The sequence below is a fragment of the Lissotriton helveticus genome, chromosome 6 (assembly GCF_964261635.1).
Source record: "Lissotriton helveticus chromosome 6, aLisHel1.1, whole genome shotgun sequence".
NCBI classification, from domain to species: domain Eukaryota; kingdom Metazoa; phylum Chordata; class Amphibia; order Caudata; family Salamandridae; genus Lissotriton; species Lissotriton helveticus.
The window spans coordinates 829,544,419-829,570,866 of NC_136067.1; the positions used below are offsets into that span (position 1 = coordinate 829,544,419).

The 26,448-nt window shown below is 46.0% G+C and overlaps 1 protein-coding gene across 1 annotated transcript in view; it reads left to right on the forward strand.

Annotated features, from left to right (window-relative positions):
- Positions 1-821: 821 nt before the first annotated feature.
- Positions 822-26,448, forward strand: part of PDSS2 (decaprenyl diphosphate synthase subunit 2) — a 799,955-nt gene continuing 774,328 nt past the window's right edge. The window contains exon 1 of the mRNA XM_078648421.1: positions 822-1,383. Within this exon, the coding sequence (XP_078504547.1) occupies positions 1,133-1,383 (251 nt within the window). The 5' untranslated portion in view covers positions 822-1,132. The remainder of the gene's footprint in view (positions 1,384-26,448) is intronic.

Below are 26,448 nucleotides of genomic sequence, written 5' to 3' on the forward strand. Positions count from 1 at the left end.
GGCAATACGGTTAGAATCTGGAATTCGCTTCATCTACTACTCCGTACCACCACCACCTCTACCCGGACTTTCAAAACTGACCTCAAATCTCTCCTCTTCCAAAGACACTTTCAGAATTAATAGATCCCGTGTCATTTCCCTCAATGAAGTTCTTCCAATGTTGTAAAGATGTAATCTATGAATTTACGATCCTAATGTGTTTTTGAGTTTTGTGTGACTGCCACCTATTGTTTTAATTTACTTTTTCATCTATCTCGTTTGTATCTATAACGTGTACGTTTGTAAATGTTCTCATGTAGTGTACTTGGTTCTATCGTGAAGCGCTCTAACACCTCTGGCTAAAGTTCGCGCGTTATAAAATGGCATTAAATAAATACAAATAAATTGATAACTACGAAGTGAATTACCACTTAAAACACCATCAGCCAACCCTAGCTTTTGAGCCACGATCACATTACATTCTGGAACGTGTGGCTTCGTTTTAACATTGAAAAGTGTGGGCTTAAAAATCCAAGTGTGAAAAGCGCTGTTGGCTGAAAACCTACAACTGGCTGAAAGCGTAGCGCACTAGCGTAGAAAATGGATATTCTGTGCATAGGGAACAAAACATACAAAGTTTGGCACTAATACTATATGGTCCAATCCATACTAGAACATACAAAGGATAGAGAGCGGCGCAAAGCTGAGGAGAGTGGAGCCCAGAGTGAGTGGGATAGTAAAGCGTCTGACCCAGAATGACTTGAAGTTGAAACTGACGCTTCCCGCTACGGGTGCAGAGACCTGTCAGTTTCTTTTCCTGTTTTGCGACACTGCCGTATTTCGCTTCTCCCAAGATGGCGGCGCCCATGGCAGGCACCTGAGTTTCCTCTGATATGCATCTTTAGGATTTGGAGCAGTAACCCTGTTGCGTTCCTTGCCCAGTCCGTGACAGGGTCATCCCGAACAGGAGGAATAAACCCCCTCTTCCAACAGAGAAAGTCGGCTGGGAGCAGACAAAAGCGAGATCGAATCTGCAGCGGAGACATTAGTCATCTTTCACTTCCCAAATACACCAACAGCCACAGCGGCACCACAACACTGATCAGAGGAGGAGTGCGGTGACATCTCAGCTGCAGCTTCGGTCGCTGCGGCCATGTCTCGGCTTAGACTGCTCCGGCCTGGGCTGTTGACAGGGCTGACAGGTCGCTGCAGCCTCAGCTTCTTCTCCGGATCCCAGGGCTCCGCTTCCCACTGGAGTAAAGTGGTGTCAGACGCCGAAAAGATCGTGGGCTACCCGACCTCTTTCATGAGTCTCCGCTGCCTGCTCAGCGACGAGCTCAGCAACATCGCCATGCAGGTCCGGAAGCTAGTGGGCACCAGGCACCCCCTGCTTAACACCGCCAGGTAAGGTCACGCTGTTAGCCGCCCCTTCTGATCCTTTTCCACGCCCCCTCATCACACATACAAACCACACTGACACGGGTGGTGTGCCCGGTCACTATTCTGTGACACGTTGTCTGTCTATAAATTCATATTTTCGTTTTTCTTCTTTTAATTTTCTTGCTGCGCCTCAGTGTAAATTAAAGTGTTTCACGGGTTTTCTGCTCATGTGCAGTGTCTTCTAATAGCTCCCCACACGGATGCCAGTCTATGTTTTGGGAACTTTAGTTACGCTTTGCAATGTCTTCTTCGAGTTAAGAATCCACGTGATATAATCCGTTGTGACACTCCAGTAAGGTTGACTTACTAACCCTTGTAATGCTGTTGAATGTAATGTTCACATGCAGTGTTTGTCATGTATTAGTTTGAACTTCGCATAAGGCGATACAGAAAAAAACGCGTTGGCATCGAATCTAACGAATGCAGGAAAAGGTAGAGATGCATCCGGATCTTGCATTCGGCAGTTATTGTTGAGCCGGATCCATGCCAGTCACAATGAATTAATTATGCTGACTTTATCCTAGCGTAATTTGCTAACACTGGGAGTTGGACACATTTAGTGGCGCCAACAAACTCTCTGCTTTGAGTTCAGAGTAGCAACCTACATGGGGCAAGGGAGGTCTCTTATTTTTGGATCTAGCTGGCACAACACAAATGTCTTTATAATATCCTACATTTTGTAGTGAGCCTGGTTGGGCCTTTAGGCTAGAACCAACGAAACGAGACAACTTGCACATTTAATTTGTGGTGCGAATGTGTGTGAAGTATGTATGTATGGGTTTTGTGTTAGTTGTTCTCTTCCTGGTCATATTGTGTTTAATATATTACTTAATGCATTAATTTTCATGTTGTTAAAATTGTGTACATAGGTAATGTTTTTTTTGTATCTTTTAAGAATTATAATGTGTTATACAAAAAAGAATTTAACAATGGAAAAAGTAACTTAAATGATAAATAAAGAGAATGGAAATGAGTAAAAGCTAAATGTGTGTTCTGTTATGCCCATGATTATTTGTAAGAGGCTACAACCATTAAATACATAGAGAGGTCACGAGGGAGTAGTTGTTACATGTTATCCTTTTCCCCTCTTCTCCCTGACCTGTGAATTAGCACTTTAGAGGGGGTCCCATTACTTTCATAGAGACAACACAAATGTCACCCTTAAAGGGCCATTAGAACTACTTTTGTTAGAATGTCTTTCTTGCTGGGAGGCAGCTGGAGCTTAATTACATGTCAGTGACATTGAGAAAGGAAGGCACTCTACGGTTGTCACTTCACTAGTGCTTTCGAGATAAATTATGATTTGGAGGCAGGTTGTTCATTATTTCCAGCGGTGTATACAAGTGACGTGTATTCACTGTAAATGGTAGATGTGTCTTTCTATATCAGAATTTCTGATACGTGTATGTTACTAGCCAAAGTAACACTTTTTAAGCAACCTTAAAATAAATAAGAAAAGATTTAGAAAGGCAGTAAGGTTGTAAACGTATGCCTTTCAGTTTGCGTTCAGCTCCTTCATGCTGGGTTATAGCCCACTAAGCTATATTATAAACAATTTAAACTTTCGGCCTGCATTTAAGGCAAGGTTCTGTGCTTTAAAAAACAGTAACCCATTGAAAAGTTTACTTAAAGTACAAATCTGTACTTCCATAGTACATGCTGTGCTTTGCACCAGGCTCATTACCACTCTATGCTTTTATTTGATGATTCAGTCCTGTTATTAGACTGCATGCAACTTTTTACAGAAAGTGCATTAACCACCATACTCTGATACTTGCTGGGTACACCAAGATCTCTACAGTGGATGGCTTAATCCCATAAGATGTTTTTAACTACACTCTTTGTGATCAGTCAAGTTATTCAGCATATATTTAATGTCACATTTGTCCTTGTTGCCAAATTCTTAGTGGGATGAATGTATACCAAGTAAATGCGTTGGTTGACAGATACTCCTTCTAATGGCTTCCCCCTGCATGCCCAAACCCCTGTCTGCTGCCACCCCTTCACCCATAATTTATGGGATGGAGTAATTAATTTCCATTTCTGGCACTGCATCTCATAGACTGCATCTGCAGGACTGGAAGCTAATTATGCATTCATGTGAAATGTACGTTTTAGGTACTGAAAAGCATTCCAATGCCATTATAGTGTCTAGTGTCCTTTTGGGAAGTACATGTATAATCTATTTGTTGTATATTGCTTCTAGTAGAAGCCTTTACCATGCAAAATTAAATCGGGATCTGGTTATTCACTGTCGCGACGCCAGCAGTAGTTGACCTGTTGTGGTGTCACCCAGGTGAAGCGCTCACTTGGCATTTGTTTCACCGCCTCACGGGGTCTTCATAGACCATAGTGCCATGACAGAATAACATGTGGCGGTCTCACCTGGCTCTCCAGGGTCTCCACTGCTCCGATGGAGATGGTAAAACAGGGGCAGCACTGTGCCTGCGCCAGTCAACTACTTCCCTGGCTAAATGATTCTGCTGAGACCTGAGCTGAGGGGAGACCTGAAGCCACACTGGTCAGTGGCTCTCAGGAGCCACTACCATCGGGGTACCAGCTTTCCGCTCTCACTCAGTGTGAAGATTGTGGCTTTGAGCTAGGGGGTGCTGGGGAGGTGTGCGCACATAAGTGTTTGGCTGTTGGGGGTGGGAGGCAGGAGACCAGGGATTTTTTATTTGCAAATTTACTTGAGGTGTTGAGAAGAGGTATAGGCAGAGGGGTAGCTTGGTAGGGTGATAGCAGGTCAGGTAGTTTTTTATTTTTATATTTGCCTGTGGGCAGTGTGGCCTGAGGATTTTGCAGGGTAGTGGAGGTGGGTAGCAGAAGGCCAGGATTTCTTTATTTATATTGGGCGGGGGGTTACATCTTGATGATGGCAAAAGGGCAGATTATTTCGCTTTTTTAAAATTTTTATTTGTTGTACGTAGATCACCCATCACTCCTCTGCCCCCGTGCAATGATTTGAAGGGGCCGTACACAATTTTTATTTTTACAAATTACTAAAATGTGAATAACAGGGGTGCTATTCCTCATTGGGTTTTGAGTGACATGGACAACTATAGCGTCTCTCTCGGAATGTATTTCATGTCACTTTGAAACTCTCAGTGAATAAAATCCCTGTTAATCTCATTTAACCATATATAATTCTGTATGTTGTTATGCTATTGTTCCCATGTCTATTCCCTCCTTTCTTTCTCTTCTGTTCCCTGTGTTTGTGTGCACCTGCTGCCTAAGAACATGCTGTTGTTCTAATTTTGGGTTCAGGCATGAATTTGTTCTGTCCTGACTATTGGAAGAATCAACCCTTGGCACTCCTTTGATATTCAATAATTGATTATCTCTACCACCTTGTCTATCATGCTCTTCACTACATTGATTTTTACGATAACTTGGAATCAACCTTACCTTTCAGGTGGTGATTTCTTCTCTGCTATGTCCATTTCTTGCCTCCTGATACTTTGGGCTATGTGGTGGGATGGCTGCATTTGTGTAGCCCTTTGCGAGAGTCATCTTATCTCAGCTGAAGTGAACTGAGCTTAGTTCTACTCAGCACTCCCTGCTGTAGGTTCTATCTCCTTGTCCGATGTGTCGCCCTTACTGCTGCCTTCTGTGAGGTGCTTTGTGCTGCAGCAGCTTTTTCTGTCACGCCCACTTCTAGCCTGTAGTGCACTGCACAGTGTGGCCTAGTGCTGTGGTTCACTTCCTGATGTGATACTCGCCACCAGCTGACAGTGGTTAATTTGTAAAACAAAAAGTGCCAGGGCTCTCCTCAGGAGAACACTGTAGCTTGCACCATTTATTGCCCCAGTTAGCGCTTCCAATTACAGTACAGACACAACTAATAACCATCACACTCTTAAAAGTGTGAAAGTTCAGCCTATTCCAGGTCCCCAAAAGCTATAAGAATGGCTTGGGAGGTAGGTATTAGTGATTGTTAATGTATGTTAAATTATTAAACAGCTGTTATTGTGCTCATACCCAACTTTTCGAGACAGCGCCACCATGTGGCAGACTGTCACAAGCGCTGGTGCTAAGAATTAAGTGCCAGTGCTACCGGACACCACCGGCTTAAATTAAGCACTGCAGCTGGAGGAATTACGTGAGTTCAGTGAGGCTGTCTTGTATGTTGTCTCACCTGGGGAGGGGCCTTTTTGACTTCACACATAATGATTATTTGTGTTGAGGATAAACGGAAAGTATTCAATCAGACTTCCCAAGGCTGTTTTGTCAAGGAGCTCAATATTATACTATGGTCATGTTGCCATTACGCATGAAGTGCCCTGTCAAATCCTTTTGTAAGGCTTTAGAGTGCAAAACTCATACATAATTTTTTTCATTAACCGAGTAACGTATGTTGCAGTTGTCTCACTCTTGCACTAATCAAATTTGGCAGTTACAGGTGATTCTCTAGAAAACAGCGGAATAAGTTCTTGGGCACTAGCCAAGTGTACTTTGATTTTGTCACTTTGTTTCCTGTACACGTTTTACACTTATTTTAAGAATGGCCTAGTTAATGAATTTTGTTTCAAAGCCAACAAAGTGTTTGCATGTTGCAGGAGTAGGAAACAAAATGATGTCTCACTGGGTTGGGAGATTGGAAATTCTTGTTGGCATTGATGGTACAGAATATAATGGCAAAAGCAGGTTTGTGTTGGTGTTAGGGGGAAGACGTCTCTTTTATTACGTTCCACCAGTTGAGAAAGATGGGGATGACAAGGAGTGAGACTTCCTCTTTGCTATCACTGTGGTAGTCTGTATTATGTAATGGGATTCTGTAACGTTATGTATTTACTTATGTTCCTTTGAGTGCATCTTCCAAGTGTGTTCCAAGTTCTGCATTCCTGCCTGGTAGGACGGTTGTCAGTTATTCATTTAAGAAGGGATCGCAGAGCTGGAAGGACGCTGATTAATGGGCTCCACAATCTGGCTTGCTTTTCCAAATAAAGCAGATACTTTTAACCTTTACTCGCCTGGATTATTTGGGAACCCACCTCAATACCATACATCATTATTATCAAAAGGCATTGATCCAGTGATCTGGGACTAACCAATTTCCATTACCTGGGCCCAATTTTTTACCCTATGAGTCCCTTCTCGCTGGGTGAGTGAATACCAAACTTACCAATTTTTATTACCATATCATACTTGCACTATCCTTTGTGGTGATGCGATCTTTATTTATAATAATACGAGTTTGGCAAACTTATACTTGGATCTAGAATAATACTATTACATGATCATCATAAACCAACTCTAATAATGACAAACTCACTTATGAATTAATATTGCTTTATCTAAAATAATGTGATTGTTCGTCAAATACAATACAGCTTGAATCATTGCACCATACAAGAAACAATAAATGAGAAATGACAAAGAAAATATCATAATCGATGCATTGAGTGAGTGGATAGGCGTAGAGACAAAAGATTAGAGATAAAAGTCATTTGCAAAATAGTTATGCAAATTCAGATACAATATTAACCCACAAAGGAAATGAGCAAAACTACTCTCTGGCCATGAGAGCAGCAAGGCCCCCCAAGAAGAGTTGAAGAGCAAAGACTAAGTCAGGATTCAGCAAACCAGAACAGCCAGCCCAAATAAGAATAGGAGACAGCAATGCAGCTCTCTCCTCTTGCAAAGTAGGAAATCATGCAACCTCCATCCCTCTCGCCGGGTATCTATATTATACTCTAAATCCCAGAAAACCAACCCACATTGTATCATAAAACACAAATTCTCTTCATTCTATTGGTTGAGGAAGGGGGTGTACTGTCACACCACTCTCGTCATAACATTTCTGCAAAATAGTCTATTGTCCTTTTTTAGGTTTCGCCCTGGGCGTTGCAACTGCGTAGCAGTTGCTCCGCCCACGGCGAAACCTCATGATCCTACTGTTAAAATCTGGATTGTGGCGTAAACATTATCGGCACCATCTTGTCCTTTTTCAGATCCATACGTGCGTGTAAGCAGCAACCATTTTGATTGCCATGGCCTCTCTGCCCACTCCCGATAGCCAGCGTCTCTCTCTCTCCCCCTCACTCCCCAGCCTCGCAAGCATCCCCGACAGCCCCCGGTCTCTCCTGCTTGGGTCATAAACGCACCTCCAGCGCGACCCTGTCTCCGAGCCACATCCCGTGCTGAACCCCCTCACTCTTTCATCTCATTCATAGAACAGGCCCTTTGATAACCTCTTCCTCCCTGCCCGATTGTCCGTCCTGACCCCAGGCCATCACATAGCTCAACAGATGCAGTTTATTGCCCCCTACAGTAGGACCTCGCCCCACATCAAAGGAGCGGGGATTAATCAATGCCTTCACACCCCTAGATCCGACCGATCGCCCACATTCCTGTTCTCAGCGGAATGTCCAGCTGCGCGATAGCCATCATGTTGAGATTCGGGTGGGGACCTCTACTGTAGATATGTGTGAGAACGGGCCTGAACCGGGGATTCCAAAGATGCCTTTTTGAACTTCAAAGCAATACCACGGATGTCATAAATGTAATAAAGCCATAAACCTGTGTATAAGAGGCCAGGCCTCAGAGATGCGGTTAGAGCACCTCGAGAAGATACCCTGTTGTCTGATTTGACGTGTTCTGCTCCGTCGGAATAAAACTTCTGTTTCCTGCCTTCCAGTCTCCAGCGCCTGCCTCTTTATTTGGTAACCGTGAGTTGGGTGAGAGGCGGCTAACGCCGGGCAAACCCTGAGAAGGGGTAATCGACCTGATCTGCCTGACCCTTTTTCCTCAATTGGCGTCCCAAACGTGGGGCCCATCAGCGACACGTGGATCCAGTGGGAGAGGTCCTGACGACGGAGTGAACGACTGCAACGATCGGGAAGTGCACCTGCCCGATAGACCCTCGTCTGGCAGCCGATCATCTGAACTTCACTAGTTCCGAGCAGACCTCTCTCGAGTGATCTACGGTCCTGACTGGGAACCATCAGGAGTGCCACGACAGAAGATAGAGGACGATCGGGCGCTGGAATCGGAAGACAGGAAACTGTCCATGCGGTCCGGGTAAGGTCGTGTAACACGACAAACTGTGAAATATTTGATTGATTGATTGGAAAATACTAGTATTACTCTCCGAATTGTTGGTTCTCTTGGAGATTCTCTGTCTGCAAACGGAGAGGAATAGAAAGTATTCTCTCTTCCTTTGCAGGTAGTGAAGGGTAGGTAACGCAGGCTTTTGCCCCCGTTGTAATCCGTCGTGCCTATCTTTCTCCCCCACTGATTGATTGTTTGCCCGAACATTGTTTGTTCGAGGATTGTTTTCTCGAGAATTCTCTGTCTACAAACGCGGAAGGATAAAAGTATTCTGTCCTCCTTTGCAGATAGTGAAGAATAGGTAACGCAGGCCTTTGCCCCCGTTGTAACCCGTTGTGCCTATTTCTTTCTCGCCACTGATTGTTTGATTGAACGGACATTAATTGTTCGATATTGGTTCTTTGGAGGTATTCTCTGCTTACAAATAACGTGGAATAGAGATATTCTGTCTAGTCTTTGTAAGCAGTGAAAGGATAGGTAGTGCAGACTTTTGTCCCCATTGTAACCCGTCATGCCTATCTTCTCCCCATTGTTCAGTAGTTGGTTCAGCCCGGACCGCTTATCAAAGGTGGATCATCCGGCTCCTCTGGAGGGCACCCCTAATAAGGATATGTTTTTAAAGTATGGACTAGTCGCCGTAGCTTATAGTAAGTTATGGCATAAATATACTAAAAAGGATCAGGAAAGTCAGTGGCCACTGATAGGATCCTTCGATGACGCAAAAATAAGCGTGCTGGAAACAGCCCTTTGTAACAATAAAACAACGCCCACTATGCTTGATAGTTTCGGCATGTGGCGCAAGGAGACGGAACAACGAAAGAAAAGAAACTAAGTCAGACTAGAGAAAGAATTGCGAAAAGCAGCTAATTTAGCCACGAGCAAGTTGAAAGAAGAGATAAAGGAAAGAGAGGGAGCTAGACTGAAGCAAGAATCCGAGACATCGAGCCAATGTCCCGTTAGAACACCCTCTACGCTTTACCCTGAGCTACCTTCGAAGCAGCGAGCGAACGATGATCTACTGCTAGGTCCCCCGATCATCTACATGCCCCCTCCATACGCCCCTTCCCAACCTCTAGTGCAACGCACGCAACCCCCTAGCACAGATGAGAGCAGTGCCAGAGCCTCGGTCCTCACGGCCTCCGCGCCGGCCGAGCCCCTTGTACTCAGCGCAGAGCAAGCAGCAACATTAGATGAGCCCGAAACTGAGAAGAAAGACCCTGCTAGGCTCCATCGATTGAGTAAGGATGAACGAGCAGGGATTGATAAGATCGCAAAGACGCTAGTGGAACGGAAAGAAAACGAAGATTACGTGACAGATATATGCAATACATATGCTGATAACCACAAACGACACTTTGTTGCACGTTTCTGTTACCACACCCTGAACGCCTATGAAGACCGGTATCGTAACAAAGGTCCTGAAAGCCTAACGACTCTGTATAGAAAAATCGACATTGGAGAGCAGGGCGAGGGTGATGTGACGGACCTCTTCTCGCGCACGCTTGAAGTCTTCCGCCACCTCACTGAACGGAGATTAGAGGCCGACACCACGACCCCTGTAGCGACTGAACCTCAACCCGAGAGAACTGACACCATGATGCCAATAAGAGAAGCGGCACCTTATTGGGTCCCCTCACGAGGACAGGGAACACAAGACGATATTAACCACCAAGATGCGAAAGGGAGGGTAGTGTACAACTGGGTCTACCAACCCTGGGATCGGCAAGACATCCTGACTTTCCGAAAGTCCTTGCCCGATCTACGAAAGAACCCCACTGCCTTCTACACAGAGTTAGGTACCGCCTTGGGTTCGACGATTATGACCCTAGCGGACATCGACTTGTTTTTCGGGCTATGTCTGCCAGCTGACGTGTGGAAGCAAATCCGGAAAGTCGACCACCTTGAGCTGTTCGGACATACCTGGTCTCAACTCGATGGCATAGACAAACAGCGAGAGCCCGGACAGAAACCCTTGAAATCGATTCTAGACCTGCCAGACAAAATAGTACTAAAACTGAAAACCATAGTACCAGAAAAGAAGGTGGACTGGTCGGTAGTAACGGCCTGCTGCCAGAAACCACAGGAAGACGCCTCAGAATATTTTTCCCGGTTCGAAACGGTGTTCTCCGATTACAGTGGCCAGGACATGACCTCTGCGACCGGACATCACTTGTTCGTCCAGAACTTTGTAAAAGGCCTGACACCAGAAGCCTCGCAAAAACTGCAGACTAGTGAAAGTAGTTGGGCTGCCTCCAAACCTGCGGCTATCCTTCAGATGGCTCAATACTATGAACGGCAAAAGAACGAGAACGATAGGGCGACTGAGAAAAAGAAAAAGGACTTGAAAGAACGAGTGATGATTGCTCAATTGCAAGGAGTGACGACAGAAAGGGAACAGTATAGAGGGAACTACCAGTCGAATGCTCATAGAAATCCACCCCCTAGAGACCGCACACCCGCACCCGGCGCTCCTCGAACAGACCTCGATGAGAACCAGTGTGCGTTTTGCAAAGGATATGGGCATTGGAAGTCCCAGTGCCCGGTCCTGCTAGAAATGTACAAAAATAGGGACGCAAAAGACGTAGCGGGTGGGCCGAAAAATAGAGGACAGGGACGAGGGCACGCAAACGACGCCAGCAATAACAGATCAGGCAGACCGAACACTTTTGACCACCCCCGACAGAACCAATGCCAGCAGACTGACTGTGACGATGCCCGCGACTTTGCATAGGACTGCCTAGGACAAGGGAGGGATCCAGTCGAGCTCTATGTTGACCAGCAAGGTCCTTATGTCACCGCTAAGGTCCTAGGTACGAAGTCTCCATTTCTGGTAGACACTGGCGCGACACGTAGTGCGTTATCTAAACGACTGATTCCAAGGGCACCCTTGTCTGGCTCACGCATAACATCAATAGGCTTTGATGGAACGCCCTCCACTAACCCCTTATCCGCACCGGTTTCCTTCGACTTGGACAGTAACCCCACTGACACGACGCTTCTGCTTTCCTCCAACACCCCCGATGCCATTATGGGACTTGACTTACTGAAGCATTTCCGAGCTACTATCAGGTGTTCACAGGATGGAGTTCGAGTCATTCTGTACGATAACCCGACTTTGCTCAGACCTCATCCCGCACGACACATGTTCTCCATCTCTGACGCTGACGCATCCTTACTTGACTCTCTACCTCTGTATCTGTGGGCAAAAACTGACGCTGACGTAGGACGAATGATGATCGACCCCGTGCACATAACTGTTCGTCAAGATGCGATACTCCCAAAACTCCCACAGTATCGGATATCGCCCGAAGGTGAGAAGGCATTGGTAATGATAATCCAGTCCCTGGTAGAGGCAGGAGTGGTAGAGGAAGTAGTCAGCAATATTTGCAACAGCCCTATCCTACCCATTGTGAAGAAGCAGGGCGAGGGAGATGAGAAAGCGTACCGCTTCATCATCGACCTTCAAAAGTCAACAAGGTAGTTGTACCTCAGTACCCCGTAGTCTCAGATATCGCCACCATTCTGACCCTGATTCCTTCCACAGCCACCACCTTCACTGTAATAGACCTCAAGAACGCTTTCTTCTCCATCCCCATTCACCCAGACAGCCGCTACCTTTTCGGCTTCACGTTAAAATCCCGCTCATATAGATTTTGTAGAGCTCCCCAAGGTTACACAGAAAGTTCCAGCATCTATAGCCAGGCCCTCAAGAGGCAGCTGGACGCCGTTCAGCTACCGGAGGGAGTGGTGTTGATACAGTATGTCGATGACATCCATTTGGCGGCCGACACCACTCCGCTTGCAGTCACAGCCACCATCCAACTCTTGCACTTCCTTGCGGAAAATGGCCACAAGGTCTCCAAGAAGAAGTTGCAATTCTGCCAACCCCAGGTCACCTACCTAGGCCACCTCTTGTCCAAAGACGGGAGAAAGCTTACACCCGATCGAATTCAGGCCATTCTAGAAACCCCTGTCCCAAAGACCCAGAAACAAGTCCGCTCCCTGGTAGGCCTCACCTCCTTCTGCCGGCAGTGGTTGCCAAATTTCAGCCTCATTGTAAAGCCACTACTTTCCCTACTAGCCAAAGATGTCCCCTTCCCACTCCCTTGGACCCCCGAATGCCAATCTTCCTTCAAAGAACTTCGAGACGCCCTTTGTTCTGCACCAGTCCTAGGAACCCCCGATTACACCAAGCCCTTCTCTCTCTACACTCACGAAAGGGAGGGGTGCGCTTTGTCTGTCCTGACTCAAACTATTGGCCCCAAGCAACGACCATGTGCCTATTTCTCTGCCACCCTTGACCCCGTAGCGAGAGCCTTGCCTGCCTGCCTTCGAGCTGTAGCTGCCGCTGCTGTCTCTATCCGACAAAGTGAGGGGATCGTACTATCGAATTCCCTCACGGTATTAGTGCCCCATGCTGTTGACACCCTCCTGAACCAGACTAAGACGCAACACCTGACTAGCGCACGACTGACTGGATACGAACTGACTCTGCTTGCACCCCACATCACGCTGAAAAGATGCACCACACTAAACCCAGCCACCTTGTTGCCTCTGCCCGAAAACGACCCAAATGTCCCCCCTATACATGACTGTGTGACCCTCACAGATGAACAGACTAGGAGTAGAGTTGACCTCCGAGACACCGCCTTCACAGACCCTGACGGAGAGCTATGGGTAGACGGCTCTTGCATCAAACTCTCCGACGGCACCACCTCAGCTGCCTATGCAGTAACGACAGCCCGAACAGTAATTGAGACAGCCCGCATCACACAACGATCCGCACAGGCGGCAGAACTGATTGCCCTCACACGAGCATGTATTATAGCGACAGTGACCACGGCAGACATTTACACGGACAGCCAGTACGCCTTCGGAGTGGTTCACCATTTTGGACTCTTGTGGAGAGAAAGGGGATTCCTGACGTCCCACGGCACGCCCATCCTCCACGGAGATCTAGTCTCCGCCCTGATTGAAGCAGTTCTTCTCCCCCAAACGATTAGCCGTAATCAAATGCCAGGCACACAGGAAGGTGACAGACTTAGTCGGACAGGGAAACGCACTGGCCGACATCACTGCCCGAACCACAGCTGAGAATAGGACGACGACACGCATGTATGTGACCAGGTCACAAGCAGAAAAATGGACTGACGCTAGGGAAACGATTAGGGACATCCAGTTGGCCAGCGCACCTCACGAACTGACTTGAGTGGGCACGGGTAGGCTTAAAAGACGATGAAGGCTGCTGGCGGACAAAAGACACAAACAAATGGTTGCTGCCTGACTCGTACCTGATCCCCATACTGACTATGGCACACTCCCCTGCACACATAGGATCTGCCCCCATGATCGAACTCATCTCCAGGGTCTGGCACAACGACAAAATTCCCGACTCAGCCAGATGCCTGGTCCAGCAATGCCTTATCTGCCTGCAACACAACCCTGGGAAAGGAACTGTGGTATCCCGGGGAGGGTTTGGGGTCCCCGACCATCCCTTTGAGGTCCTCCAGATGGACTACATCCAACTAGAAAGATGCCAAAGCCTGAAGTATGTATTAGTCATTGTGTGTGCCTTCAGCAAATGGGTAGAAGCCTATCCAACCCGTGATAACACTGCCATGACCACTGCCAAGGTACTACTGAAAGAGTTTTTCCCTCGCTACGGTCTTTGTCGAATTCTATGGAGCGACAACGGCCCCCACTTCATAGCTGAAGTTATCCAACTAATCTTGAAAGGGTTGGGTGTAAAACAGAGGTTTCATGCAGTCTTTCACCCCCAATCTGCTGGCTTAGTTGAGCGACGCAACGCCACACTGAAACTAAAACTGTCGAAGATAGTGGCCACCACAGGACTTAAATGGCCAGATGCCCTCCCACTGGCATTGCTATCAATGCGCTCCACTCCCACTAAGCACCATTTGACCCCCTACGAGGTTGTATTTGGGCGACCGATGAACCTCTGGACTGCCCCTAAACCGACCTCCATTCACGACGTCCCGGATGTCCTACTGTCTGATTACTTGTGCAAATTGACTAAAACGTTGTCTGTTATTCATCAGCAGGTGCAGCAGGCCATCCCCGATGCTTCCAGGGGTCCGGGTCACGATATCCAACCGGGGGATTATGTGCTGATCCGAAATTTCCAACGGGCAAAGAGTCTGGAACCCCGGTGGACGGGCCCCTGGCAAGTACTGATCACCACCCGGACGGCTCTTCGAGTGGAGGGGAAACGACACTGGCTGCACGCACACCATTGTAAGAAGGTCTCCTCGACCCTGGCCACGACAGAAAACGTCAGCACCCAAGAAGAGCTCCTGAACAAAGACCGGCCATCACTGAACTGTTATCCTGATACCGAGGCACTCGAACTTGCAAAATTCTCTGATCCCACTGTGCCATCCAGGGAAGGGTATTTCCTGCGTCGAAAGGAGGGAGCTTCGGCTAAGTAGACCACGGACTAAGTTGAATCTCAGAACGGTAGCCTAAACACAACCAAGGGTTACCCGGAGAGAAGCTAAACGAAGTCCGCGGTTCTGCCCGTTACCGAGCACCTCGAAGATGATGGAAGCGCCAGATAAGAAGATGATGGAAGCAACCGGAAATACCCACTACAGGAACCCAAAGACTGACAGTATGCACAAATCAAAGACAATTGCCCTTTTTATTGTCCTCCTCTTTTGCCTCCTCCTCATGACTTCCTTCTGGATTGTGGAGGAGAGCGCACCCGCTCATCAGATATTGCTGACCATTGCGCAGCCAACCACTATAAAAGAGCATCACCTGATCTCCCTTTCACCTCAGCTCCGGGAAAGGCGTAAGGAGTTCTGGAACAATTCCTTCGTGCAACTGTTGCACCAACACAACCTTGCCGCCAACGCCACAAACTGCTGGATCTGCGGGTTGCTCCCGCATGCCACCGGACACTCCATCCCTTTCATCCCTTCCCCTTTCTCAGTTCATGGCTCCTGCCTTGCCTGGTTGATCCTCTTGCAAGAGAGCTACAAGGACAACGCCACTTCTGGTCAAACAGTGTCACACTTTTACCATGGGTTCTGGCTGAACAAAACCGGGAGGACATCTGCTCCCTTTTGCCCTTTGACCTCTGGTTCCTCCTTCCATATGGACATCCCTGCCAAGGAACGAGTTGAAATGCAGGTGTTCCATAATCCAGCCAGACCCACCTTCTCCTACCTACGGAAACGAACTGCTGCCACTCTGACTGTGGCTCTGTCTGCTATCAATGTCACGGGCCTCGTATGCCTCGAAGGCCTGGGAACACAGCTGGTGGGTCACAGTTCCTGCCACATCACCAGAACATTGGACTCAATTGATCCCCCCTCCTTTGTTGCTTCTCCGAATATGTACTTTGTTTGTGGCACCAAAGCTTACACTTGGCTTCCAAAAAGTTGGGGGGGTACTTGCTACATCGCCATCGTTCTCCCTCCAACGTACGTGGCCCTAGCAAACCATCACCGGCAGAAGCGCGCAAGAGACATTGAACAAGCCGACTCCACCGGAGCACAGTTCCTGGGTGCAGTGAAGGGACTTGTTCCTCTGTGGGGCCCAATGGCAAACAGCCGCGCCATCCGACACCTGACCCAGGCAGTAGAAACGACCATGAACATCACGGCTGGCATCCTCACTAACAATACGGACGAGCTTCAGGCAGTCCGCCTGGTGGCTCTTCAGAACCGCCTTGTTCTAGTTGTGGTTCTAGCTGACCGTGGAGGAGCATGCCGCATCATCGGCTCCAGCTGTTGCACCTACGCGCCAGATAACTCGCCCTCAGTCTACAAAGCAATCGAGCACCTCCACAGACTTTCCTCAGAGGTTCACCAGGAGCAAGAAGGATGGTCGCTTGGGAGCTGGTTTTGGGGTACTTTGAAGGACTGGGGATGGAGGTTGTTTACATTTATATTGATACCGGTCGTGGTACTGTGTGGGTGTTGCCTAGGCATTCAATGCTTGCCACCGTTGTGTTCACTCATTGCTAGCTGCATGTGTCCTAAGACTCCGAATTTCGAAGCTGAACGTATGAAAGCTTTGTATGATATCGAAATACGTAATATAATGGGGATAGACATAAATTGACAAGCTGGCTAGATATGTTGAAAAGGGAGGACTGTTAAAATCTGGATTGTGGCGTAAACATTATCGGCGCCATCTTGTCCTTTTTCAGATCCATACGTGCGCGTAAGCAGCAACCATTTTGTTTGCCATGGCCTCTCTGCCCACCCCCGATAGCCAGCGTCTCTCTCTCTCCCCCTCACTCCCCAGCCTCGCAAGCATCCCCGACAGCCCCCGGTCTCTCCTGCTTGGGTCATAAACGCACCTCCAGCGCGACCCTGTCTCCGAGCCACATCCCATGCTGAACCCCCTCACTCTTTCATCTCATTCATAGAACAGGCCCTTTGATAACCTCTTCCTCCCTGCCCGATTGTCCGGCCTGACCCCAGGCCATCACATAGCTCAACAGATGCAGTTTATTGCCCCCTACAGTAGGACCTCGCCTCACATCAAAGGAGCGGGGATTAATCAATGCCTTCACACCCCTAGATCCGACCGATCGCCCACATTCCTGTTCTCAGCGGAATGTCCAGCTGCGCGATAGCCATCATGTTGAGATTCGGGTGGGGACCTCTACTGTAGATATGTGTGAGAACGGGCCTGAACCGGGAATTCGAAAGATGCCTTTTTGAACTTCAAAGCAATACCACGGATGTCATAAATGTAATAAAGCCATAAACCTGTGTATAAGAGACCAGGCCTCAGAGATGCGGTTAGAGCACCTCGAGAAGATACCCTGTTGTCTGATTTGACGTGTTCTGCTCCGTCGGAATAAAACTTCTGTTTCCTGCCTTCCAGTCTCCAGCGCCTGCCTCTTTATTTGGTAACCGTGAGTTGGGTGAGAGGCGGCTAACGCCGGGCAAACCTTGAGAAGGGGTAATCGACCTGATCTGCCTGACCCTTTTTCCTCACTACATATGGATTTTCGTTCCGCCTCTGTCTCCCATTGGCTAGCTCCATAAATGAAGGCTAGCCATTGGGAGACAGAGGCTGTCAATCATGCTTTCTCGTGAAAACGCGATTCGGGGGCGTTTCTCTGTCTTTTTTAAGTCCCGCCCCTTTGCCCTGGGCTGCGCTGCCATTGGCTGCCGGCCCGGGACACCCCCATGACATCATTCCCGGGCCGCGCTGTGATTGGCTGGCCGGCCCGGGTCATCACGCCTCCCTGCAAACTTTCAGTCTGCATTAGGCTTCCAAACAGTCCTTCCCTAGTGCGACAATTACGCTCTTCATGCTATTTCGCTCTTTTAATCTTTTTTCGATCTCCGCTGCATTTTCTTTCCCTTTCTATCTCCCTCGGCCTCCTCCTTCCGTCTCTTCATTCTCCCCTCACGTTAGACCCGTCTTCATTGCCGTGGCCCTGTGTCCGCACCTCGCCCGCTGCGGCAGCTTCACTGCTGCAGTGGGGGCTTTCCGTCCGTATTCTTCAATCTCGCTCACAGGCTCATACCTCCGGGCTGCAGTGGGCCCGCTTCCCTGGTTCTCCTACTGTACCGGTGACGTCACCGCGGCGCTGACCTTGCGAAGCCTTCATTGAAGAACTTGGCGGCATTTCAAGATGAACAGACCTCGACTTGCACAAAGCCAGCATTTAGCCTCTGCTGCCGGCGTTCTCTCGAAGCCCCCGCTCTCGCCAGGCCCCCGTCCACTTGCTCAAGTCCTCTCCCCTTAAGACCGTCTGCTGCCACCTTTATTGCATGCAGCTCTACACACCTCCACTCCCCTCCTCTTATGGAACTGTGGTTTCTCCCTACCCAGCGAGCCCCACTTTCGGACATTGAGCGGTTTAACTTGGCAGGGATGGGCATCGAGACACTGGCAGCAGTGCCAATACCGCCCTCTCCCATGCCAGCCTGGGAAACACTGTTCTAAGAGAAGGATCGGATACAGGGTAGACACTGGCACCTGCTCTGGTCCAGCTGAGCGCGGGAGCCTCGTACACCCCAGCACCCGATGCCCACTTACAGGCACGCTGCCCCAAAAGTCACATTGTAATGCATACAGTACCCCTAAAAAACCCACACCTAGCAGAGATGAAGCCCACATTCTCATACGATCTCCGTGCACGGTGCACTACTACAATTAATTCACTACCACCAATCTACACTGTCGGTCACAACATTGCCTCACTAAACAAAGATCCCCCTCATACGATAGAGCCCCAATTCGTAAACTAACGTTATGACAACACCAATCCCATGTGCAAAAATAGCTCAGGACACACCATTACACAATACACACATAAACACACTCTAATAACACACACGGAGCCCAGCACAGTTCACGGATTTAAACTCTACCTCGATTTCACACGGAACCCGGGTAACATGCAATCCAGGTACAAATCATTCCCTGAAACACACATATCCACAAAAAATGACACATTGCCGCAAAATGCAGAGTCCCCAGTACACAAACTGCCACTTATGAATACACTAGCATAAAGCACACAGCCAACAATTCACTCATGGCAAGCACAACAACCTTCGTGCGCTGTAGCGAATATATACCATTATCTCAATATACACACCATCGCAACATAAACATCATCGCTAAGTACACATGATAACCAAATACACGCAGGGGCGTACTTTGACTAAAACGCAATTAGACGAACACACAACATCACCACTGGCAGACCAGATGCCCAACACCTCTTGCCCATCTGCGGTCACTTGCTCTCTCTGCCGGTGCAACTTCACCGAGGGCACAGCGGCTCCACTAGGGCCGACTCCCAGTCGGAACAGTGCCTCAACTGGTGGAGTCTATCACAGGCGCTACCTTTGAACTGGCCCAGTGTTTCTACTCAGCTCTTACCGTCTCTGCTCTGTGGGCGCTGTCTCTCTCCCGAAGCAGTCAGTCTCTTCACTTGCGCAACGTTTCCACTTATATGTCTCTTGCAGGTGCGCTGTCTCTGCGAGTATAGTCTCACGTGTTGTAGGTCTCTAAACGCGGTCTCTACAGGTGCAGTTTTTATTATTTGACAGCACCATCTCCATGGGTGTTTTCGGTGCGCGGTCTCCGCAACCTCACACAGGAAGCCACATCTACAAACATCTGAGGACAGAGCAGAAATATTTCAGAGCTCCGCTCGGATGGGGGTGAAGGAGTGAGCACCAACCACACGCCGAGCCTGGGAGAGCCGATAAGCACCCACAGCTGCTTGTTTCCTGTCAGCTCTTTAGTCACAGACACTGTATGGTCTCCACTTTTACCCTCCTCTCATTACAACAGTTCCTCTGTGTCTGCCGTGTTTCACTTCACTATTGTCGCCTTAACTTCAGCTAGAAAAGTGTTCATTGCAGCCAATTCTTGCAGCTTCTGTTCGCCTAAAGGGTCTGTTTGCTGATGTTCACGTGTTAGGGTGTTCTCTGCATGGCACAATACACGTTCACCCTTCCATTTAAATTGTCCGTCTCATTATGCTAATTTATTCTCTAAACTGTGAAATATATGATCAACACCCCGCCTTATGCTTGCATGGCTTGTTTCATTTTTTCAGAGGTTAGCTAAATTGTGCAAGGCGGTAAGCACCCCCATGCTTCCATTTTAAAGATGTCAGGAGACCTCCATGTGTTTTCAACAAGCACTGCCATCTGTGATGTACCTTCATTGTTCCTTTTAAAGAGTATGTCTTGAAATGTGTCCGTGTGCTTCAGCTAAACGCTGCAATAGAAACATCACTTCGCCCCCCCTGTCCTGTCCAGTGATGTATGTTAATAAAGGAAAGTGTGCCCTTCATGAACCATAGTCATGCTTCCTTTTGTAGGGCCTGTTTAGGAGCCATGCTGCCCATGCATCGAGCATAGACAATCACCCCTTAAAGGGCCTTTATCATGATGTGTAGCTAAATTATGCAACGCAGCAGCCAAGACTCGCCTTCTCTTTAAATGAATTCTCCAGTGTTGTTGAAGTTTTTATTTACACCGTAGACTGCGGAAACCACACTACCTGAAAGTCTATCAAGTGATGTTTGTCTTTGTAGCAAAATTCAGCTAACTCCTTGCTTCCCAATCAAATAGCCTTGACTGATGTATATGTTTATCTAACTGAGATTCAGGAAACGGCTCCAGCATTCCCTGTTTGGCGATGCTAATGTATTTCAAACGTACGGAGAAGTGTTTTACAATAGGACATAGAAAGAGCCACAAATAAGGCAAACGGTGCACGATAGTTACTTTATTGTTCATTTTTTGGATTAAACTGGAATAGCGTGGATACAGAGGTGCAAATGTAGTACATGAAGGATAAATGTAAATGTATTTGTCATTTGTGATCGAGCGGGATCGGTGTCGGGTACCGGTATGACGTTGCCAACATGTTAGCTGTACTTTTAAAATAACAAGCAATAAAGTTTCTAAAAACAGGATATCGGTGCTGCTTCAAACGTCTTGTTCTGTGGCTCTGGGTGTGTGGGTGTGTGTGGCTCTGGGTGTGTGGGTGTGTGGCTGAGTGTGTGTCTCTGGGTGTGTGGGTTTGTGTGTGGCTCTGGGTGTGTGGGTGTGTGTAGCTCTGGGTGTGTGGGTGTGTGTGTGGCTCTAGGTGTGGGTGTGTGTGGCTCTTAGTGTGTGGGTGTGTGTGTGGCTCTGAGACAATGCCAATAGCTCTAACTTTTCCAAAGGCGAAACCATTGCATTGTAAATGCTTGTTATTCATTTTATCAACTTCCAACCAAGGAAATACAAATTTGAGCTTCCTTCATATACACATTTCCTCCATCTCGGTCATGTAACAACTTTGGTGCCTCGATTGTTCAATTGCGCCGCTCTCTAAGGAAGTATTCCGGCTTCGAAGATTAATTTGTTTCTCCACGCAAACGTTGGCAGGCACACAGGACCCATGAAGGACAAACAGTTTCTGACTTCCCTTTCTTGCACAGTTTTAAATACACGTTTATTTTCCAAAATGACTATTGGGCCTTTTCTTCAGGGCAGAAAATCATACTTCTACGGAAAACAAACACAATTATTATTAATCACTTATAATGCTATACCATAAACGCACCCACCTTGTGTGTTGCATATTTCTAATTTATACCCATGCACTCCCCAAAATAATGTTATTTCTAATGCAAATTAGTATAGAATAAACAAACCGCATTAGTCCTTTTATTTTCAATTAGTCATAAGCATTTGCGGCCTACTTCAACATCTTAGTTCGCGACTTGTGCAAGTTCATCTTCCCTCATGTTAGCCCTTTTTTTCGCATTTAGTTTGCACATCACAAGATTTGTAATTTTCTCTATGAGGGTTCAATCCGAGCAGGTTTCATTTTGGGAACACCCTGCTCCATCAGCATCATTATCGAAAGGCATCAATTTTATTACCTACACCGTACAATAGATAAGGTAGTTGAGGAGTATGCACCTACACTAGGATTGCTGGCAACTAAATCATGCAAGGATGTAGACAAAATGATACGTAACTTGATGGCTATAGACCCAATGTGCACTAAAGCCGAATGAAGGCTACTGTGTTATCATGACTCTACTTTGTAGAAAGTGATTGCCATTCTCAAAAGTGTAGAAGAGCAGTCCGCCAAAGGCATACGAATTTTGAAAAAAAGGGGGTTCAACTAATGTATACTTCATTAAGTAATGTGAGTGGGATGAACAGAGGAGGCACTTTAAACCGAGAAAGAGAGAGCTCAAAGGATAAACACATAGTGCTACTGCTGTGGACTGTTTAATCATCTCGCTTCAGCCAAAACTGCCAACATTAAGCAAGGAATGCCAGAAATATGTAAAGAAAGGGCACTTTTTTTTTTGTCCTTCATAAAGCAATAGTTTGGAATTGGAGGTATCGGGTGCCCAATTTACTTAGAAATGTCGACCTTCTGGGATTTCTCCTGGGTAACCGCAACAGATGCGTGGAGAATTCTCGTTTTCCCTTTTTCTTAAGTATTCTCAAGACCCTTTTATGTCCATTCCACCCTGGAAGTGATTCTGGGGTGAGCTAGTCACTTTGACTACTCCTTCAAGCTCCCACTTGAAGTGTTCTATTGCATTGCTTTAAATCATTGGACAATTGCATTGTTAATGGTGTAATTAACTATTATTCATATAGTTTTCCCAAATTGTCCAAAATTTGTTTGCTCTCCCCCTATTCCCACTCCTGTCCAGTTTATTTATTCTTTGGACAGAGGCCATCCACTCTTTGAGCATTGGGTGTGAATTCTTTACCCAGTTAGTACAGATCTCCCTTCTCGCTAGCAATATTAACACAAACAAGATTTTTTCTTTATCTTTACTTATTTTGGTTGCCTGGGCCAATTTCCAACTTTTCCCAAAAATAATTAAGTGAAACTAACGTCAACCTGTACTCCCAATACCGTGGACACGGTTTTACCTATCTCTCTCCAGAATTCTTCCAGGTGGGGGCATTGGCAAAACATGTGAAGATCATCTGCGCCCCGTTCCCTGCATTTGGGGCAACTCCTCTCGCTTTGAGCTTTGAACTTAGCCAGCCTCTTGGGAGTCCAGTAGGATCTATGTGCTGTGAAGATATGATTTTTTCTCAATGGTGCTGATTTTACTGTCTCCCAACAAGTGTTCGTTGAGGTTTGCCATTCATTCGTTATGTCGAGCTCTGGGAAGGTTTCTCCCCATATCTTTTTGGGATATCATAATACTCTTCTCCTTCCTCAACCAGTGCCCAGTACCAACATGCTACTTCTTTTTTAATAGTTTTGTATTCCTGCATCGTTTCCTCTGCTGTTCCGGAGCCGTCTTTTATTTCGTTAAGGTTTTTAATCCAACTACTTATTTGGTAGTACTTAAATCTTGAGATTTTTCCATTGGTTTTTCTATTCAGTGTTCCCCAGTCTATTACAGAATTCAGAACTATTAACTCACCCCAATTATTAATGTTGCTTTCTTTAAAGACACTTGCTAACTTATCCTGTAAGCATTCAGGTGTTCCCGGCGAGTCCCGTATAGGTGCGTATCTGCTATTGTAGGATATTTTGAGCGTTCTTTTCATCTGGTACCAGAGTGATGCCGCCGCCTTTAGACTTTTTTGCCTTATTTTTTTTAAGTACTTGGGGTGGCCGTACTTATACAAGAAATTACTTCCTTCCTTCTGTAATCCCTCTTTTAGGTGGTCGGGGTACCGATCCTAGTGACCTAATAGTATTCTGACATTTTTTAATTGGAACGCTCTGCAGCAGTTGAGAATATCGGGGCTGGCTATCCCTCCGTGTAGCTTTTTCCTTCTTATTTTTTCCAGGCTATTCTAGCCCCTTTTGCTGCCCAGATGAAACTGATTAGTTCCCTTTGTAAATTTTTTATTTGGTTGAGGTTGAAGTCCAGTGGAATAGTGCGGAATAGGTATGTGAATTTCGTCAGTATGCATATTCAAAGGTAGATTCTCTGCGCACTCTTTAATTTTTAGCTTAACTCAATGTTCTTGGGCAAGAAGCAGGACACAACGCAGCACAATTACGATTCACTATATTGGACCAAATAAAACAAAGAGCTGACATTGACCCACACAGACAGCTACTACAAGCGGAATATTTTTGGATCAAGAGATTAAATTCTCTGCAACCAACGGGGCTTAATGACCGTACTGAACTTGCATGTTTTCTCTAAAGCAAAATGAACTCAAATGAACATTGTCTATAAACTTTATTGGTATTTTGAATTCATTTTTATTTATTTTTATTTTTATGTCCAACCATTAATAATCAATATTAAGTGTTTTAGAAATTCAAATAGATGTATTTTGTTTCTCAAAACACTGCAAATAGCATAGGCAATGTAAGTTTTCTAAATTTATCTCGTTTTCACACCCGACCGCACTCAGAATCGCAACAAGATAGAAACGTGAACCATCACATCAGGTTCTTCAAGGGCATATTAGATCACCCGTCCACTAGGGCGCAATACGTAAACACGTAACTTCGAAAGCGTTTTGAATTTTGGACGCGGGTTCATTCAGACCACGGACTCGATAATCAGCACACGGAGAAGAAAAAAGAAAGATTAACACGGTGAGTGCAGGGGCGAAAAGGATTTAGACTTTTTGCCACACGAGACCAAAGTTCTCGTATTAAGAAATGATTTAGCGTCTAAGGACAACGCCGATTTCTATAGCTGTTACCTTATCTTTTTTTTTAAAAACTTACGAGATTAAGATAGCCAAACAGTTGTCTAAGGGCGTATTTAACTATTGTCGTAGACTCGGTTAGACATCTTGAGAAACATGAATAACATTGATATAACCGCACTATTTGCAGAGTAGAACACTTTAAATCTATCTCTCTTTATATCAACGATACCGGTTAGCATAAACTTACTCATAATTGTCAACTCATTGCCATTTGCATACATTATGATTAACATCGACACAAGAAAACAAGAAACAGAGTATATATTTGAAACGTTCTTTAAACAATTCCTTCTTTTGTGTTAACTTTATTGACATAGAAATGCTTGAATAAATTACATGTATGTTTGAATAGAGGTACACGAATCTCAGAGGACTGATTGTTTTTCAATTCGTTTTATTTTTAGATCCACCTTCGTGACCTGAAATGCATTGGGTTTTTGCAAATGAAATGTAAAAGATAAGATGGAAGATAAGATGGAAAACAATGTGATTACAACATTGAATTAAGAAAGAAAAAATAAAATGATTCAATGAACAAGATTTTTCGTCTTATGATTTCTCATTGAAACAAACTTGAAATTTCACATTAGAATGATATAAAGAACCACGGGTTCTAAAGAAAAGTGCACTTATCCTCCAACGGAATGGGGAACTCCTAAACCGATCATCGTTTAATTTCGTCAGTATGGCCATCTTTATTATATTGGACCTTCCGATGAATGACAGTGGAAGACCTTCCCTTACTTTCAGAAACTTTTTTACTTGTTTATGTATTCTCTCAAAGTTATGGTTCGGGATTTCCTTGAGATTTACTAGAAAGTCGATGCCCAGATGTTTTATTTTTTCTTTTATTCTGAGGTCTTGATACTGATTATTCCACTGTAGGATTTCGGTTTTAGTTTGATTTGCTAAGTAGCCTGATACTACTCCCATATTCCTCAATTATTCCTTCTATTTTGGGTTGAGAAGCTACCAGATTACTCGTAAATATCATTAGGTCAACTGCAAAAAGCGCAACTTTCTTTTCCCATCCTTGGTATTTAAATGGGATGATTCCTGTTTCCTTCCTTATTTTTTCTGCCAATGGTTCCATATATAAGTCGAATAGCAAGGGTGATAAAGACCATCCCTGCCTTGTCCCTCTTCTTATTGTAATGCTGTCGGTTAATACTCCGTTTACTAGCACCTTTGCTGTTGGATTTTTGTAAATTTGCTTTATTGCTTTTTGGAATGTCTGACCTAGGTCGAACTTCGCTAAGGTGGCTGTTAAAAAAGACCAGCTTACCCTGTTGAATGCTTTGGCAGCATCTATGGTCAAAACAGACAATGGTATATCATAGTGGGTTGCAATGTCTATTGCTAGGACAAGCTCATGTGTTAATTCTTGTATGTGCCGTCCTTTAAGAAAGCCTTTTTGGTCTACGTGAACCACTGAGCCTGCAATCTCCCCAAGCATTTTGGCTAGAATTTGCGTGTAGACCTTGTAGTCTGTGTTTAGGAGAGATATTGGCCTGTAAGATTCCGTTCTTGTTGGATCTTTCCCCGTATTGAGTATTAGATTGATTGTTGCCTCATTCCAAGAGTCTGGTAGTGTTTGTTCTGCTAGAAATATATCATTAAACAGTTTCGTCATTGGAATTACTAGTTCCTCGCACAGATGACTGTACAACTCATTTGGGAGTGAGTTTGGGCCTGCCGCTTTACTTTTCTTGAAGTTCTTTAACACTCCTAACACTTCTTCCTTGGTTATTTCTTTGTTGATCCTATCTCTCTGTTCTTGTGAGTTTTTGGAGGGCTA